General features: G+C 42.2%; 1 protein-coding gene across 1 annotated transcript in view; it reads left to right on the top strand.

Moving 5' to 3' along the window:
• Window positions 1-19457, top strand: part of cdh23 (cadherin-related 23) — a 340743-nt gene that overhangs the window by 148512 nt on the left and 172774 nt on the right. Inside the window, exon 9 of the mRNA XM_051648347.1 lies at window positions 2927-3005. Coding sequence (XP_051504307.1) covers window positions 2927-3005 — 79 coding nt within the window. The remainder of the gene's footprint in view (window positions 1-2926; window positions 3006-19457) is intronic.

The following is a 19457-nucleotide window of genomic DNA, read 5'->3' as shown; positions in this document are numbered from 1 at the left end:
CTTCTGTTCAGTCGCTCACTCCCTACTTTTGTCACCCATTTTTCCCTCCAATCTTTCTTGTGTTCTGTCTCTAAACGTGCTGTAATTGATTGTGTGCTGTAATAGAGGTGGAGTGTTGGCCCAAATGAAGCATAAACTGCTCTCAGACACTATTAGCTGGATCAATGACAGACACTTTTTCTCTATCTGTTCTCTTTAAGCATTTTTACCATTTCTCATTCAGGATCAAAGAATCTTTTAATTCTCATTTCTGTGTATTTCTCTGTTTGTTGTTTTTCATGTCTCATTTCATTTGTTGGTTCTTGAAGCTGATGTCCCTGTAACGGCATTATTTCGCCAGGTTATTTCCCCTATGTCTCTTTATGTGATTATTTTGTACATTTTTAGCTTTGATGGACTCAATATCTTTCCTGAACAGTTTGAAAATTATAAACATTTGAGAATTTAGTATGCTTAAAGAACACGTGATCTTTCTAGTTTTTATAGGAATAGTTTACCCAAAAATGTTGTTCCATTGTTTTTGTTATTTTATTATTATTTGGAGTACAAAATGAGAATTTTTGAAGAATCTTTGTCAACTCTTTTCCATTCGACAGTTCATAGTGACCATAGTGTAAGCTCCAAAAATAACAAAAAGTCGTCCATAAACCTATATATTCTCTCTGAAGTCTTTTGAACTTCAAAACTTTTTGGAGCTGACCTTTTCTTTGTAAAGAAAAGAGCTGCTTAGAAAGGGGGGTGGTGGGAGGAGTAAATAATGAGTAAAGGCTGAGTAAATAATCACAGAATTTTAATTTTTGGGTGAACTATCACAAACATGATCTTTCTGTTAGTCTCTCTTTCAATCTTGAAATAGTATATGTTAGTATAGAGTTAGTGAAAGGATATAGGGATATTTTCATTCAATAAAGGAAGAACCAAGAAAAATTTTGCTTGTAGTTCACTTAAACACAGAGGTTTTCTTTCATGTTTTATGGAAGTAATCTGGGCCATAGGAAATAGGAATTTGAAAATTGTGATTTCCAGGCCTGTAAAAGTCATAGAAATTAAAAAAATCTTACAAAGTCATAAAAAACTCAGCTCTTAAAAGAAATAGCTGTTGTGCGAGTGCAATCTCAATAAAATTATTTTAAAAAACCCTTATCTTGAAATCATGAGTGACTGGAAAAATTACACTGAGCAATTTGTTTGAAGTGTGTGTGTATACAGTGCATCCGGAAAGTATTCACAGCGCTTCAATTTTTCCACATTTTATGTTGCAGCCTTATTCCAAAATGGATTAAATTCATTATTTTCCTCAAAATTCTTCAAACAATACCCCATAATGACAATGTGAAAGAAGTTTGTTTGAAATCTAAAAAAATGAAAAACAAAAAACAAAAATCACATGTACTTAAGTATTCACAGCCTTTGCTCAATACTTTGTTGAAGCACCTTTGGCACCAATTACAGCCTCAAGTCTTTTTGAGTATGATGCTACAAGCTTGGCACACCTATTTTTGGGCAGTTTCTCCTATTCTTCTTTGCAGGACCTCTCAAGCTCCATCAGGTTGGATGGGGAGCGTCGGTGCACAGCCATTTTCAGATCTCTCCAGAGATGTTCAATCAGGTTCAAGTCTGGGCTCTGGCTGGGCCACTCAAGGACATTCACAGAGTTGTCCTGTAGCCACTCCTTTGTTATCTTGGCTGTGTGCTTAGGGTCGTTGTCCTGTTGGAAGATGAACCTTCGCCCCAGTCTGAGGTCCAGAGCCCTCTGGAGCAGGTTTTCAACAAGGATGTCTCTGTACATTGCTGCATTCATCTTTCCCTCGATCCTGACTAGTCTCCTAGTTCCTGCTGCTGAAAAACATCCCCACAGCATGATGCTGCCACCACCATGCTTCACTGTAGGGATGGTATTGGCCAGGTGATGAGTGGTGCCTGGTTTCCTCCAGGCATGACGCTTGCCATTCAGGCCAAAGAGTTCAATCTTTGTTTCTCATGGTCTGAGAGTTCTTCAGGCGCCTTTTGGCAAACTCCAGGCGGGCTGTCATGTGCCTTTTACTGAGGAGTGGCTTCCGTCTGGCCACTCTACCATACAGGCCTGATTGGTGGAGTGCTGCAGAGATGGTTGTTCTTCTGGAAGGTTCACCTCTCTCCACAGAGAAACGCTGGAGCTCTGTCAGAGTGACCATCGGGTTCTTGGTCACCTCCCTGACTAAGGCCCTTCTCCCCCGATCGCTCAGGAAGAGTCCTGGTGGTTCCAAACTTCTTCCATTTATGGATGATGGAGGCCACTGTGCTCATTGGGACCTTCAATGCTGCAGAACTTTTTCTGTACCCTTCCCCAGATCTGTGCCTCGACAATTACAGACAATTCCTTGGACTTCATGGCTTGGTTTGTGCTCTGACATGCACTGTTAACTGTGGGACCTTATATAGACAGGTGTGTTTCCAAATCATGTCCAATCAACTGAATTTACCACAGGTGGACTCCAATCAAGTTGTAGAAACATCTCAAGGATGATCAGTGGAAACAGGATGCACTTGAGCTCAATTTTGAGTGCCATGGCAAAGGCTGTGAATACTTGTGTACATGTGATTTTTTTCGTTTTTTATTTTTAATAAATTTGCAAAGATTTCAAACAAACTCCATTCACATTGTCATTATGGAGTATTGTTTGTAGGATTTTGAGGAAAATAATGAATTTAATCCATTTTGGAATAAGGCTGTAACATAACAAAATGTGGAAAAAGTGAAGCGCTGTGAATACTTCCCGGCTGCACTGTATGTCAATGTCAATGAGCGTATTTATCACAGTTTTTGTTTTGATGTTTGTATCATGATTTAATGTTTGTTTATGTGTATTTTTTATGTGTTTCTCTCTCTCTCTTTTCCCCTCTCTTTCTCTCTCATTAAATGTTTTTGGTCTGTGTGTGTCTGCAGGGTTATGAAGTGCGTAAGATCAGGGCGATCGATCAGGACTTGGGTCGACCACGTGGAATCGGATACACTATCATATCAGGTCAGTCAAATTCAGCACTGTCACGATTATGACATTTTGGCAACTACTAATAAAAAAAACAAAAAAACAAAAAAATGTCATTTGAAGTGCTCACAGTACTGCACCAGAAAGAAAGCAATTTTATGAAGTTTCTTTTATTTTTAATTTAATAATCGCAACCTGCCAAGCCACATCTGTGCGCATGTTATTACGCAAATACCACACATAACACTGAATGCACCACATAACAATAGTCACTGCACAAAATAACCAAAATAAATGCATTTTTTGTCATTATTTCAATTAGATTTTCTATTATCATTTATTATTGTACTTGGTCAAAGAAAGAAAGTCAGGCTGATACAATGCTTTCAAATTCTACTAATTGCACTAATTCTTTACAAATTTGTCAGGACTGATTCTTTACAATAGTTTAATTACACTTTGCTACTTTGGTCATTTTAGTCTAAAAGCACACAAATTGCTGGGAGTGTTTTTTCTGGAGTAAAGTGACTTTAAGTGCTTCACTCAAGAGCACATTATGATCACAGTAGCTCTACAAGGGATAACTGAGATCAAACCAGTGAGCTTTATGTTACCAGAGGGGCCTCATGCACAAAAATATGCATATTTTCCATGCTACAGTTTTTTTTAATGTTTTTATTTTTTTATTTTTTTTTATGTACAAATGAAGTGTTCCTCTGGAGTTACAAGGGACATGTAAAAAAAAAAAAAGAAGAGATAGTTCCCAAAAAATGCAAATTCTGTCATAATTGACTTACCCTCATGTCTCAACCCATATGACTCACAGTCTTATGTGGAACACAAAAGGAGATGTTTTAATGAAATATTCCAGTCTGTCTTTTTTTATTACAATGGCAGTGGATAGTGCTTCACTTTAGAGCAAAAATGACCCAAAAATACCATAAAAGCAGTCCATGCTACTTGTTTGTCAAATTACAGCTCCTCTGAAGATTGTCTTTGTTGAGAAACAACCTGAAATGTAAGTCATTTTGTTGTAAAAATCTTGAAGCTCATCAACACAACAGACACTCAAACAATTAGTGCTGTGAATTTATCAATATTTGTGCTTATTTTATGATTTCAGTGTTTAGTGTACATGCTCCAGTTCAGCCAGTCTGAAGGACAGTAGTCTATATGCTTCAGTAAACACACATACACGCACGCACGCACGCACGCACACACACACACACATGTTGGTGCAGCTATCATTATGAGGACTCTCCATAAACATAACGATTTTTGTACTGTACGAACTATAGATTCTATCCCCTAACCCTAACCCTACCCCTAAACCTAACTCTCACAAAAAACGTTCTGCATTTTTACATTTTCAATAAAACATCGTTTAGTATGTTTTTTAAGCGATTTGAATTATGGGGACACTAGAATTGTCCTCATAAACCATAGGTATAGCATAAAACCCATAATTACCAGTCCTTGTAAACTACTTAAACCTTTTATACAGATCTAATGATAATTTCTATCCCCTAACCCTATCCCTACCCCTAAAACTAACCTTCACAGAAACCTTTTTGTATTTTTACATTTTCAAAAAAACATTGTTTAGCGTGATCAATAAGCCATTTCCCATGCTGGCTGGGCTCCACAATGTAGGTGATCTTAGGTTTTACTATCCTTGTGGGGACATTTGGTCCAAATATAAACATGTACACACACACACACACACACACACACACACACACACACACACACACACACACACACACAGAGACACTCTCTCTCTGTGCTGTAAGCCTCTTAAGGATGTGATAATGAACTTGTTTACATGGACACTAGAAAGCCGTTTATTGTGAAATAGCTGCTTAGGATATGAAAGCAGCATATGTGTTTACATGCAATGTTATCGGCTTTCTCTTTACTCCCGTATACATGCGGCACGGTCAGTAAACTGCTTTCTCCACAGCAACACGATGCTTGTGTAAATAACAAACAAGCATCTGAGGATGACTTCGCTATTTTTTTATTCTCTGTTGCTTTGCTTTATTCTCAGATATTCCAGAATTGTTGCTGGGTTTGTTTCCTTTTGTGATCTGCAGCGGAATTAGGCTGCAGTAGTGGAGTTTTCCTCTTATGTCAAACTCCAGGATTCCTCCAATGTACATAAGTGCATGTATGCGGATGTGATAGACAGTAATCAATGTTTTAAAATGGTGTGTATAAATTGGTATAGTTTATAGTGTTTGTAATTTTTCATTTTTCCCACTGTACTCACAGAAATGTTGGATTCTTTCTGCTGTGCTCACTTGTTAATATGATGATGCTGGGCTACATCCTATGACGTTTGTTATCCGGTCTGTTCCATACACATGCACACTCCTCAAAAATCTGTAAGAACGCTGCTTATGCATTTACATGGCCACATAAACCACGTTCTCTTAATCCATTAAACAGCATAAGGAAACTGGTGATCTCATTTACATGACGTTTCAGAATGCTGCTTTCTGCAAAAACCCTGGAATAAACCATTTTCTTAAGTGCATGTAAACAGGGTCAGTGTGTGTATGCGTGTGTGTCTGAAACGCTTTGTCAGTTGGGTCCATACATGAGCTTAACACAGCAGGGCAAACCTTCCCACAGTGCACACACACACACACACACACACACACACACACACACACACACACACACACTGTGGTTCTTGTGTGCACTTGTGTGTGTCTGGCCTCCCCCGTAGATCACTTTCATTGCTATCAGCATGAGGCAGACAGAGAAAAGAGAGTAACAGAATGGAGTGAATGGAGAGAGAGAGACCTAGAGAGCAAGAGAGAGAAAGGGAGAGAAAGCATTACACCATTTGTTTTCTGTGATACTTTTCAAATATAAGATGGACTTTTGAGAATCTTCTGTGACTGTATGGCTCTATGTGTGTATGTTGAATGGGTGTTTGTGTGCTGTATGTATATATATACATGCATATTTATACAGTGGCACCAGAAAATATTTGGGCACTAAAGCTACTTTTAATAATGTATGAATGTCTTTGCATTAAATAGCAAATTATCAAACCACTTTTAAGTGTAACCAAATACTTTTTTGGCTACTGATCATATACATCGATCAGCCACAACATTAAAACCACCTGCCTAATATTGTGTAGGTCCCCCTCATGCTACCAAAACAGCTCTGACCCGTCAAGGCATGGACTCCACAAGACCTCTGAAGGTGTCCTGTGGTATCTTGCACCAAGACGTTAGCAGCAGATCCTTTAAGTCCTGTAAGTTGTGAGGTGGGGCCTCAATGGATCGGACTTCCCAGCACATCCCATAGGTGCTCAATCGGATTGAGATCTGGGGAATTTGGAGGCCAAGTCAACACCTTGAACTCTTTGTCACGATCCTCAAACCATTCCTGAACAATTTTTGCAGTGTGGCAGAGTGCATTGTCCTGCTGGAAGAGGCCACTGCCATCAGGAAATAGCGTTGCCATGAAGGGGTGTACGTGGTCTGCAAAAATCTTTAGGTAGGTGGTATTTCTCAAAGTAACATCCACATGAATGCCAGGACCCAAGGTTTCAAAAATAGAACATTGCTCAGAGCATCACACTGCCTCCGCCGGCCTGCCTTCTTTCTATAGTGCATCCTGCTGCCATCTTTTCCCCAGGTAAACGATGCACACCCACCCGGCCAACCACATGATCTAAAAGAAAACGTGATTCATCAGACCAGGCCACTTTCCTCCATTGCTTCATGGTCCAGTTCTGATGCTCACGTGCCCATTTTTGGCGCATTCGGCGGTGGACAGGGTCAGCATGGGCACTCTGACCGGTCTGCGACTACACAGCTCCATATGCAGCAAGCTGCGAAGCACTGTGTTTTCTGACACCTTTCTATCATGGCCAGCATTAAGTTTTTCAGCAATTTGTGCTACAGTAGCTCTTCGGTGGGATTGGACCAGACGGGCTAGCCTTCACTCCCCACGCGCATCAGTGAGCCTTGGGTGCCCATGACCCTGTCGCCGGTTAACCGGTTGTCCTTCCTTGGAACACTTTTGGTATGTACTAACCACTGCATACCGGGAGCACCCCATAAGACCTGCCGTTTTGGAGATGCACTGACCCAGTCGTCAAGCTATCACAATTTGGCCCTTGTCAAAGTCGCTCAGATCCTTACGCTTGCCCATTTTTCCTGCTCCCAACACATGAAATTCAAGAACTGACTGTTCAGTTGCTGCCTAATATATCCCACCCCAGGTGCACAATACATGTGTGTAGTGTGTGAACTTCTCTCTCTCTCTCTCTCTCTCTCTCTCCCTCTCTCTCTCATGCTTTGGGCAGGACTGAGAAATGTATCCACTATTGAAACTGATTTTCACAAAAGAAAAAAGAAAAAGAGTGAAATAAACAGATAAAAGAGAAAACACAGAGTGAAAGAGAGATGACAAGAGTGTCTTTTAATACAGCAAAAATGGGATCTCAGAGGGCCACTTTTAAATATTCCTTGTTATTAATAGTGTTAGGAAGTCCGACTTTGGAAACTAAGACATGTTTAGGAAGTCCACTGGAAAAGAGTGTCACTAGAGATACGTTTCCTTGTGTGACTGTGCAGAATCAGCACTGGTTTACTCATTCATTCTGTATTAAGGGACTATTTTAGCAAGCAAACTGTCTGCACTCTAGCTATGGGTAATTGTTCCAGAGGCCTCTTTAAATTCGCAGAGAGTTATTATATTTTAGAAACAATACATAAGAAGTGCAACCCTCTAAATAACAGCCGAAATGTACATACAGAGTTTTGGATGAGATCTAAGAATCAGATGGATGAAAATTCTGGAGAAATCTGATAGCTCTGGCGTTAAATTGCGGAACATTAATGCAATGATTTCGAATGGAAAGCGGATTGTCTCAATTTCCTCAAAGCGTTTCTAGTCTAATGGTCTAATCAATAGGACAGCGATCCCTGATGTAGGTTAAACATTCCCGCAGGCTGGTGGAGCACTGCTATAACCTGCACCTGATTCCAAACTCAGTAATAATAAGAGCTATTGCATGAGCGCTGATCCTAGATCAGCCGAAAATCCCCAGTTATCATTCATAATGGTAATTGCTCTATTAGAATTCATATCCTTTACTCTCTCATAGTCGTTGTGTGTGAATCTAAAGAGGACAATCAAAGAAGGAAAGGAAAAATATGTTGCTCTCTCTAGGATTCTCAGGTCAAGTTAAAAACCTCATGGAATGACTTGATAAGCAGTTTTCCTTCCTGCGTTTACATATTTCCTATTAAAACGTGAAGTTGGGTCTGGAGATATTGAAGGTCATGTCCCTTTTTTATATCCAATAGGCTCTGGTTTACACCACAGCCAATAACCATGATTTGGTACCAAGGGTGTAGGTTTGGTTTGAAAGTTAGTAGAGACATATTGCAAGGATAATATTAAAAATGTTGATATTAAGAAAATACAAGAAAGCCAGTCTGGTAATATAGGCAAAATAACATTATTACCTCATATAACAAGTCTCATTTCTTATTTCTCTGCCCCATCATATTAAATATTATCCTTTTTTTAAAATCATTTCTGAATAAACAAATGAAGAATTGAAGACTAGGAGGAAAAATGTGATGTGTTATAAATTTGAATAATGTGACAGCGATATGCGATACACCTAGGATTAATGGGTTAAAATTAAATGTTATCTTTTTCAAGAAGATTTACCTCAAGAAAATTATATCCAAGTGACATGAAGTGACATTCTGTACAATGTATTATCCGGCATTAAACAAATGGAAATCTAAAAAAAGGGTAGGGTAAATTAACAATTTACATGTGCAAAATGACATCACAAGATAAAAAAATTATGGCGAGACTGGAACATTGAAATTTTTTGCCACTTTCTGTTTTTCAACACTCCTCAATCCCACATAATCTTTTCTCATATTGCTTATTTATATGTACTTGCATTTTTATCTGAAAAAGTAGGCCTCCTGAACAAAGTAGGCTTTAGGCTAAGCCTACAGCTTTTTTGATCACAAATGCCTTATTTTATTGACAAAACATTATTTTCCAATCAATCCCAATATTCTTCTCCAATGTGCAAAATAAAATATTTTTGGGGAGTTATACCGGCATCTTAAAATCATGCACCTCGAACACAGTCGTTAAAATTTTAAGGTGTCTTCCTCAAGAAGGCATTTGTCAATCGAAAAAGCAGAATCCTCCATTGGGCTGTATGCAAAACATTTTTGACTCTTTAACAGGAAATATTTGTACATGAAAAGTATACTTGTTTAAATCTATTAATTTCAAGGATTGGACAAAAGATACCAATGGACATCCGCCCGTGTAATTTCCAGAAAATTATTTGTAAAAAATGTTACAAACGACTGTGACTGGTGCAACCTGAACAGCGCTGAGAAAAGGAACAGGTGCCAAGTGACAACATTATGCGCTGCTTCAGAAGAGGTAGGACAATAATTTACTCATGTGTAATTATACTAAGAACCTTTAATAGTAATAATAAAAATTTTAAATAAAAAAAATGTTTAAAGTTTAAGTATTTTCTGTGTGGTAAAATTGCCCAAAAGTTGGTCGGGAAATGTCCTACCTAAATTTACGCCTATGTCTGATACTTCAAGTGGTATTGGGGGAGGGACATTCTCATTCTAGAGAGCATTTCTATTGGATCAAAAAATTGTATACATCCCTAAGTACAAGATGAGTCATCAATAGTTTGGTCAGTTTTCCGGAGGAGAAAGACTGTATATATATATATATATATATATATATATATATATATATATATATATATATATATATATATATATATATAAGTAAATATATTTTAGGCCATAAACATACTCTACGCAAGTATGTGAACTTAGTTGCTTCTAGCTACGCAAACTCGATTTTCTGCGTATTTGTGTTCTAAATTGTGTCAGGCCGCATTTAATAACACAACATGTTGCATTCTCAACATTGCAAAAAGGGACACTATAACGGACGAAGTGTGAACTGTTCACTTCTACAATGAATTTTCTTTCAACTTCTGTCATGCTGGAATAAAAGTTTAAGGAGAATATTTCTGAGCAAGCAAGTTAAAGAATTTATTTATAGCACTTACATAAATAACAGCACATCCAGTTTAATAGTGCAGACTTTTGAAGGTAACTCTATCGCCCCTTGAGTACTGAGGTTTATTACCGCCTCAGTAGCGTACGTTATGTATGTTCAACTGGACCACATGTTGGCAATGCATTGGCCAAAGACTCACATCTGCGTAAGCATACTTGCATAAAGTATGTTTCTTGTCTCAGTCTCCAATTCTCAAAAATGTGCCAGTTCACTAAGCCTACATATCTGACTGTTTCTGCATTCAGTGCATAGAGGCCATAGATATGCTACAGCTGTTCAGAAAGTACTGCCATCCAACTTCAAGTAGATCTGAAACAACTTTCGGAAATACAAAACTTTAAAAAAATAAAAAAAGTTTAGAGAGGTAATCCATCAAAAGAAACATTTTAAACCTCCTCTGATTTGGAAAGTGAATTATGTTAGTGTAAAATACAGATGCACACTTTAGAACTGCCTTTAAATCCACAGGCACACACACAGACAATGACAAAAAATGTCATTAGTTATCTCTGAGATTCAGTGGTAAATTCTTGGCACATATATGTAATGAATGACATACAGTAATATCTCATAGAGGGGTAACAGCATATCGCATCAGAACTGAATTGTGTGTTGTGCAGAGAGATAGGATGTGTGTTTAGGCTTCTCTATGAGTGCTGTTGGGTTTTCACACATACAGTATTTTTGTGCGTGTGTGTACTGTATGTCATTGTGGTTGTCCTTTGAGGGAGTGTGTGTATGCGTGTGTGTCTGCAGGGATTCATCCCATTAGTTGAGTAATTAAGATAAATACGTTTTTAATTGCAGGGTGATGTGTGTTAATGATTTAGAGAGTAGAGATCACTGTAGTCTCCTGCAGTCTCTCATTCTCTCCCTCAGAGGTGTGATGATGGAACTATTGGTGTTATTATTTACTGACAAATTACTCCTCTACTCCTCAGGCCTATAGCTTCCTCTCTAATCCTGCGACTTGACCTGGAATGTCATTATTTCATTGCGATCATGCACACATCATCTTCTGCTTTCATTTACTGTGAAGCAAAAACATTTAATAAAAAATATAGAAAAGATTGGTTAAAGAAATATTGGTTTAAAAAAAATATTGCCCAGAGGTAAAGTAACATGAAAAATAATATTTTAAATATTAAAATATTTCTAAATACTTTAAATATGTATCTGTTTGGTCAACTTTAGTCTTTATAATCCAATGTTATCCTAACTGTTACAGTGTTGTTTTTGGAACTTGGCCAACCTGAATATTATATTATATTATATTATATTATATTAATATAAAGACAGCTGGACTGAGCACAACAGAAAGCAGAGCTCTCTAGACGGGATTTTCAATGTTTCAAACCATGTTAAACTTGACACAGCATCCTAAAAACACAGCACCTATGACTAGAGACCAGTGTTGTAAGTTAATTAAAATAGTAATGCACTACAAATTACTAATTATTTCTCTAAAATTGTAATCAGATTACTTGGCTAATTACTTCATTGAAAAAGTAATCACATTACTAATTATTTTACTTTTAAGTTACTTAAAACAATTTTCCGCTCAACAAATTCAAATTAATGTCTGTATTTCTTCCTTGTTCATTGTTACACACAAGTCACACACACAGAACCTCACATTTCTCCTTCACAATGACTCATTACAGGGCCATAATTAATCTATTCTACATAAATAATATATTAGAAAGAAGCATAACCCTATAATGTACTTAAAAGTAATTAAATTCATTGAAAGTCAGTAACTGTAATCTGATTACAAGAATTTAAAATGTAATGCATTACACTACTTTTTGACTAAACAAGTAATTATATTACACTAAATAATGACTTTGTAATTGGATTATACCCGACACTGCTAGAAACGCTGAAAACTAGTGAGAAGAGACGCAACCGAAGTGAGACGCTCCAAAAGTGTCCTCCTTACGCACGAGTACATAAACAAATAAAAATAGCGCAGAGGGAAGTAAGCCAATAATAAGGCTATGTTCAGTGATATGGAAATAAAACAAACAACATTTTGACTTTCAAGACACTTTTTGTTTTGTCTAAATTGTAGGTCTGTTGCCACAATATAGTATGTATTTGATGTACTGTATTTGAATTATCTGAATTAAAATATTTAATATATATTTATAATTATTTTAGTTATTATATTCTAAATTATCTTTATTTGGGGGCATTTCTCAGTAAATATTGATATTCGATTAATTCTATTAATTAATCTGCACATCATGTAATTAATTTGATTAAAAAATGTTGATAGCCCTAATTATTATATTATATTATATTATATTATATTATATTGTATTATATTATACAGGGGCCGTGCGTCCACTGTCTTCTATGGACATATTCATGTAAAAAAACACATTGCATGAACAAAAACAGATTTATAAAATGTTATGGCATATGAGATTTTAGGGGAAGCTGTGCTTCTTGTTTAGTGTTGAAGCAACACTGTACAACACTGGTGTGTGCATGTGAATGGTTGGAATTAAAGGACTGCTGATGGCTTGTTATAGCAGCTGTAATCCTCAGCTGTGCCACCACCCCAGGACAAGTTGTTACAACTGTGGCTACAGAAGTGAAAATGGATGTGTGGATGTGTGTGAGTGTGTGAGAGAAAGAAAGACTTGTGAAGGTCTTTAACGTGCTCTCAGGCCTGTCAATTCATTATAAAGTGCAAAAGGAAAAAGTGTCCTGAGTATTAGCTCTGTAAAGTCATGAACCCTAGCTCTCACAGAGACACCTGATAGCCCCTTCAGCTACGGCGGCTTTAAAAGGCCAAAGTTAAAACCTCATTATAACACCCTGCTCTTTCAGAGAGTCTTTAGATTTGGTGTTCCCAAAAGTAAAAGTTCTACAAAACCTTGCCTTTCTGTGACTCTAAGGCCAAAGGTTCCCATGGAAACCATGGAAAGTTGTGCTGAAGTGCTTTATGGGTCTACTTCCAACCGATTTACACCCAGAGTCCTTTCTAATGCAGAAAACTGGATGGTCACCAATGCTGAGGTTCTACAAGGAGAGATTCAGTTTATATGTTCAGACGCCAGTTTAGGAGCATCTCATAAACTTTAAGAAATATGGCCACACATATTGGACCACTGTGTCATATGCAGTCGACAGCTTGCAGGTCCATTCTATAATATTTAAACTGGGTGGATAGATAAGCAAGAAATGTGATGTTTACAGACAAATTGGCAAGAATGTGGTAGTAATAGTGGTTGAACCAATCAACTAGTCAAGGTTACCTAAAGGAATATTCTGAGTTCAGTACAAGTTAAGCTTAATGGAAAGCATTTGTGGTATAATATTAAGAAACACAAAAATTATTTTGACGTTTCTTAAAAAAAACAAAAAAACATTTGGGTTAAAACGAGGCACTGCCAATGGAAGTGAATGGGGCCAATCCGAAAATGTTATAATACTCGTGTTCAGAATATTTCAAAAGTATAGCCACAAGACATACACAAAGTTACGTTAAGGTTATATCCAATTTTACAACTTAATTGCCGTAAACCCCAAAATCCTAAAACGACTGTAAAAACGATGATTTAAACAACTTTACAGCTCAAATAATACACACATTTTAGCATAAAAATTCATGTAAGTGATTTTATAAAATATAAGCTCCATAGCCTTTAAACCCTAAAATAATTGGCCCCATTCACTTTCATTGTGAGTGCTTCACTGTTACCTCGATTTGTACTAGTTGAAATTATATTTTGAGGCAATCAACATTATTCCACAAATACTGTTGTTCACCTTCTGTCACTCACTCGACGTTGTGTCAATGAAGTGACACTAGGGGGTCACTCCTGGGAGCCACAGCCATCTCTGATCTTTGAGAAAAGGCCAATGAGAATTGGCGAGTTGAATTTGCATGCCACTCACCCGGACATACGGGTATAAAAGGACCTGGAATGCAATCACTCATTCAGATTTCTTCTTCGGAGCTGAGTGGTTGTGTTCATTCAAGCTGAACTACTACTGGTCCATTCATCACTCTTGCTCTCTCGAGCTGTTGGCCTTACGGTGCATTAAAGCGGTTCTCCCCCTCTTGCACCGGCGTTGTGCAGAGTACATCCCTGGGCGCTTCAATAACGAGAAAAAAAAGAGTATATTTTCTCTCTAAAAGAGAGTATTTTCAACTAAAAGAGTGGCACTCACGAAAGCGTCTTTTTCAAGATGTCTTTTCATTTGTGTATCCTTCATGGTTGCGGTCGCTATCTCTCCACTTCTGACGGCCACGATCGCTGTATCTCGTGTTTGGGTGCTTCCCACGCGGAGACATCGTTCGTGGATGGTTCATGTCCTCATTGCGAGAACATGACCATGACTACGTTGCGGTCGCGGCTTTCTTTCGTCAGAAAGACGGGGCTTTCTCCCCGTCTCGGTCCTTCTACCTACAGGTATGAGGCAGAGTCGGTTAGCACTAAGGGTGATTTGGGGACTTCAGTGGGAGCTTCTCCGCTTGGTAATCCCCCACGGACCTCCCATTCTCCTGCATGCTCGTATGCCCCGGCCGGGTTCTGGGATGAGACCGCGGGCCCGTCTCAGGGCAGGTTCGCGGCCTCGTTCGGAACTCGCAAAGAGGATGAGATATCCATTGCAGCATTGGAGAGCGGGCTTGCCATGTCTGACATGGAAGACTCGGCTGGACTCCCACCCTCGGGTACGGTGGTCCAGTTGCAGGCAGACGCGGAGCTGGCAGCCATTCTTGCCCAGGCAGCCGCGAGTGTCGGGCTGGATGGAACCCTCCACTCCCCCCTGAACCCTCGCGGCTCGACGATTGGTTCCTGGGGCCGGAGCGCCATTCACGGCCACGTTCCGCCACCATTCCTTTCTTCCCGGAGGTGCATGAGGAGCTTACGCGGTCGTGGCAGGCACCTTTTACTGCTCGCACCCGATTCTCGAACTCCTCCACTCTCACTACCCTCGATGGTGGGGCGACGAGGGGGTACTTGGTGATTCCTCGGGTTGAATCCGGCGGTCACGGTGCACTTGTGCCCGCAGAGCGCCGCCACCGGGCGGAGTTGTCCGAGGCTCCTGTCCAGGGCCTGTAGGCTCATGTTTTCACTGATGGCTAAAGCCTACGGTGCTGCTGGACATGCTGCCTCCGCCCTGCATGCAATGGCTGTCCTGCAGGTGCACCAAGCCAAGGCCCTTACAGAACTGCACGAGGGTAGTTCTGACCTGGGATTAATGCAGGAGCTGCGCTCGGCGACCGACCTCGCCCTCCGGGTGACGAAGGTCACGGCGCAGTCTCTCAGGCAGGTGATGTCCTCCTTGGTGGTCCAGGAACACCACCTTTGGCTCAACCTGGTCGAGTCGAGAGAGGCTGACAAGGTTCAATTCCTTGACGCCCCCATCTCCCAGGCTGGCCTATTCGGTGATGCCGTCGGAGACTTTGCCCGGCAGTTTTCGACGGTAAGGAAGCAGACGGAGGCCAGACAACATATCCTGCCCCGGCGCAGCTTGAGGCCCTGCACCCCATCTGCTTGTCGCCAAGGGCATCCCCCTGCGGAGGTAACACCGGCTGTGCCGCAGCCCGCCCCAGTGGGCCGGCCTCGGCATGGAGCCGCCCGCAGGAAACAGATGCCACCCGTCTCACGGCCGGCCGCCAAGAACCCGAGGAAGGCTTCGAAGCGCCCCTAAGACGGGCAGCCCAGGAAGTCGGGAACTCACCCTTCAGGAGCTGGTAAAGAGACCACTCCTTCCTCCGATGGAGGATCGGGTGGAGAATCCTTATTTTCCTTTTCTTTTGATTTTGCTGCACACCCAACGGGCTGCGGTACCCACTTTGTCAAGAAAAGAGTAGTTCCCTCACTTCCTGGGCCTCACAGTTGGTGTTCACGGCTGTCGTTATCACGACCGCCGGATGCCATTTCTCTCTGGCAGGTTCGGCGCCCCGGAGGCGGACCTTCTGCGAGTTCCAAACTGGGCTTTGCACAGACTCCCGTTCAAGGCAGTGTTGGCACATCAACTGCCTCGAGTTGCTGGCAGTATTGCTTGCCCTGCAGAGGCTTTTGCTGTTGATTCGGGGCAAGCACGTGTTGGTCCGGACGGACAACATGGCGATGGTTGTGTACATCAACCGCAAAGGCGGTCTACGCTCTCGTCGAATGTCGCAACTCGCTCACAGTCTCCTCCTCTGGAGTCAGCATCGGCTCACTCATATCCCGGGCAACCTCAACAGCACAGCGGATGCACTGTCGCAGCAGGTCATGCTCTGGGGAGAGTGGAGACTCCACCCTCAGGTGGTCCAGCTGATCTGGAGTCGATTCGATCAAGCACAGGTGGACCTGTTCACTTCCTGGGAATCCTTCCACTGCCCGCTCTGGTATTCTCTGACCGAAGCTCCCCTCCGCACAGATGCATTGGCACACAGATTGACCCTGGGGCTGTGCAAGTATGCGTTTCCCCCAGTGAGCCTACTTGCACAGACATTGTGCAAGGTCAGGGAGGACGAGGAGCAGGTCATCCTAGTGGCAACTTATTGGCCCACCCGGACTTGGTTCTCGGACCTCACGCTCCTCGTGACAGCCCCCCCTCCCCCCGGTGAATTCCCCTGAGGAAGGATCTTCTTTCTCAGGGACGGGGCACCATCTGGCACCTGCAACCAGACCTCTGGAATCTCCATGTCTGGCCCTTGGAAGGGACACAGAAGACTTAAGTGGCCTACCACCGGCAGTGGTAGACATGATCACTCAGGCCAGGGCTCCCTTGACGAGGCACCTGTATGACCTGAAGTGGCATCTGTTCGCTAAGTGGTGTTCTTCCCAACGCGAAGACCCCCAGAGATGCGCAGTCGGATCAATGCTTTCTTTTCTGCATGAGAGGCTGGAGGGGCGGCTGTCTCCCTCCACCTTGAAGGTGTATGTAGCCGCTATATCGGCACATCACGATGCAGTTGACGGTAAGTATTTGGGGAAGCATGACTTGATCGTCAGGTTCCTGAGAGGCAAGAGGTGGTTAAACCCCCCCAGACTGCGCCTTGTTCCCTCGTGGGACCTCTCCGTGGTCCTTCGGGTCTACTGGGGAGCTCCTTTTGAGCCCCTAGAGTCAGTAGAGTTAAAGGCGCTCTCTTTGAAGACTGCCCTCCTGACGGTGCTTACCTCCATCAAGAGGGTAGAGGACCTGTAGGCGTTCTCTGTCAGCGAACTGTGCCTGGAGTTCGGCCAGGGTGACTCTCACGTGATCCTGAGACCCCGACTGGGCTATGTGCCCAAGGTTCCCATGACCCCGTTCAGGGATCAGGTGGTGAACCTGCAAGCACTGCCCCAGGAGGAGGCAGACCCAGCCTTTGCGTTGCTGTGTCCGGTGTGTGCTTTGCGCATCTATTTGGATCGCACGCAGAGCTTTCCGAGCAGCTCTTTGTCTGCTTTGGGGGACAGCGCAAAGGAAGCGCTGTCTCCAGGCAGAGGATCACCCACTGGGTCATTGATGCCATCGCTATGGCATATCACGCCCAGGATGTGCTCCCCCTTGTGGGGCTGCGCGCCCACACTACCAGGGGTATAGCGGCTCCTGGGCTCTGACCAACGGCACCTCTCTAGCAGACATTTATAGAGCAGCAGGCTGGGCAACACCTAACACATTTGCGAGGTTCTACAACATCCAGGATGAGCTGGTTTCCTCCCATGTGTTGTCAGGTTCAAACAGGTAAGTCTCGGGATAGCTGGCCGGGTGTACCGCTTGCACATAGCGCTTTCCCCCTCCCTTGAGGCGAAGACGTGCGCTCTTTCTCCCAGTCGCGTTCACAAAAGTGTGGACCCTGGATGTCCTTCCTCCTTAGCCTTGTGGCTGGTGAGTTTTCAGAGAAACTCGCCACCGGCCCAGTATGTGTGCTCATTAGGATCTGTACTGGGGTAGGTGCTCCACATGCGCTGGTTACCCCATTGTTAACCCCATGTGATGTATTTTCCGCAAAGTGGTTTCCCCGTTGGTAAACCGTGTCTTCCTTGGGCAGACACCCCTCTGCCCCGGGTCACCGTGTCTGTATAAACTCCTCCCCCTCGGGTAGGACCTACGACGGGACCCTTCCACATGATGTGCTTCCGACTAGACTCGGTAAGACCATGTGATGCATTTCCACTTGAAAGCCCCCCCCCGGGTGGGGTGTGGTCTCCGTAGTGTCCTCCTCTATGGAGGGACACTCCCCGACATGGACCTTATATGGCCCCCACGGCTGGGCCGGCCGGTCCTCATTTTTTTTGTGCAGTTGACTTGTCCCTGAGGTGCAGGGGACCATTTGACGCCCAAAAGAGCATTGGAGGAGGTTACGTGACAGCCGGGTGCGCTGGCTACGAGGCACACAGAGGTCTTCCCGTCTCGCCCTGCTAGTCCACGTAACACAGTTCAGTAGTCGTGGCATTTTGTATAGGGACCCCTAGTGTCACTTCATTGACACAACGTCGAGTGAGTGACAGAAGGGGAATGTCTCAGTTACTGTTGTAACCTCCGTTCCCTGATGGAGGGAATGAGATGTTGTGTCCCTCCTGCCACAACACCGAACTACCTGCTGAATGGGCCGGGACCTTGTCTCGGCTCCTCAGTGCAAAACCTGAATGAGTGGTTGTATTCCAGCTCCTTTTATACCCGTATGTCCAGGGGAGTGGCATGCAAATTCCACTCGCCAATTCTCATTGGCCTTTTCTCAAAGATCAGAGATGTCTGGGGCTCCCAGGAGCGACCCCCTAGTGTCATTTCATCGACACAACGTCTCGTTCCCTCCATCAGGGAACGGAGGTTACGACAGTAACCGAGATGATTTAACTTTACTTGTATTGAACCCAGAATTTTCATTTAACACATAAACACACAAAATGGTACAATATGTCCACTAAGTTCAGTCATACAATAACACTTCAATTAGCTTCAGCAGATACACTTGTTTCTGTGATAAGCTTGCTTTCTCAAATACACAAACCCACACATACACACACATGCACGCACGCACGCACACACACACATATGTTGGTGCAGCTATCATTATGAGGACTCTCCATAGATATAATGATTTTTATACTGTACAAACTATAGATTCTATCCCCTAACCCTACCCCTAAACCTAACCCTCACAAAAAACTTTCTGCATTTTTACATTTTCAATAAAACATCGTTTAGTATGTTTTTTAAGCGATTTGATTTATGAGGACACTAGAAATGTCCTTATAAACTACATTTATAGCATAATACCCTTGTAATTAACAGTTTATAACCTAAAAAAATTTCCTCATAAACCACCCAAACCTGCCCACACAGACACGTTGCTTCCTGCAGTACACTCACTCACTGTCTGTGTGGAGTACTTAAAAAGCCATTATCTGTTCACACACA

Source organism: Myxocyprinus asiaticus, chromosome 21 (assembly GCF_019703515.2).
Source record: "Myxocyprinus asiaticus isolate MX2 ecotype Aquarium Trade chromosome 21, UBuf_Myxa_2, whole genome shotgun sequence".
NCBI classification, from domain to species: Eukaryota; Metazoa; Chordata; class Actinopteri; order Cypriniformes; family Catostomidae; genus Myxocyprinus; species Myxocyprinus asiaticus.
The sequence above is the reverse complement of the archived record's forward strand: the minus strand, read 5'-3'. Positions and strand labels throughout refer to the sequence as shown.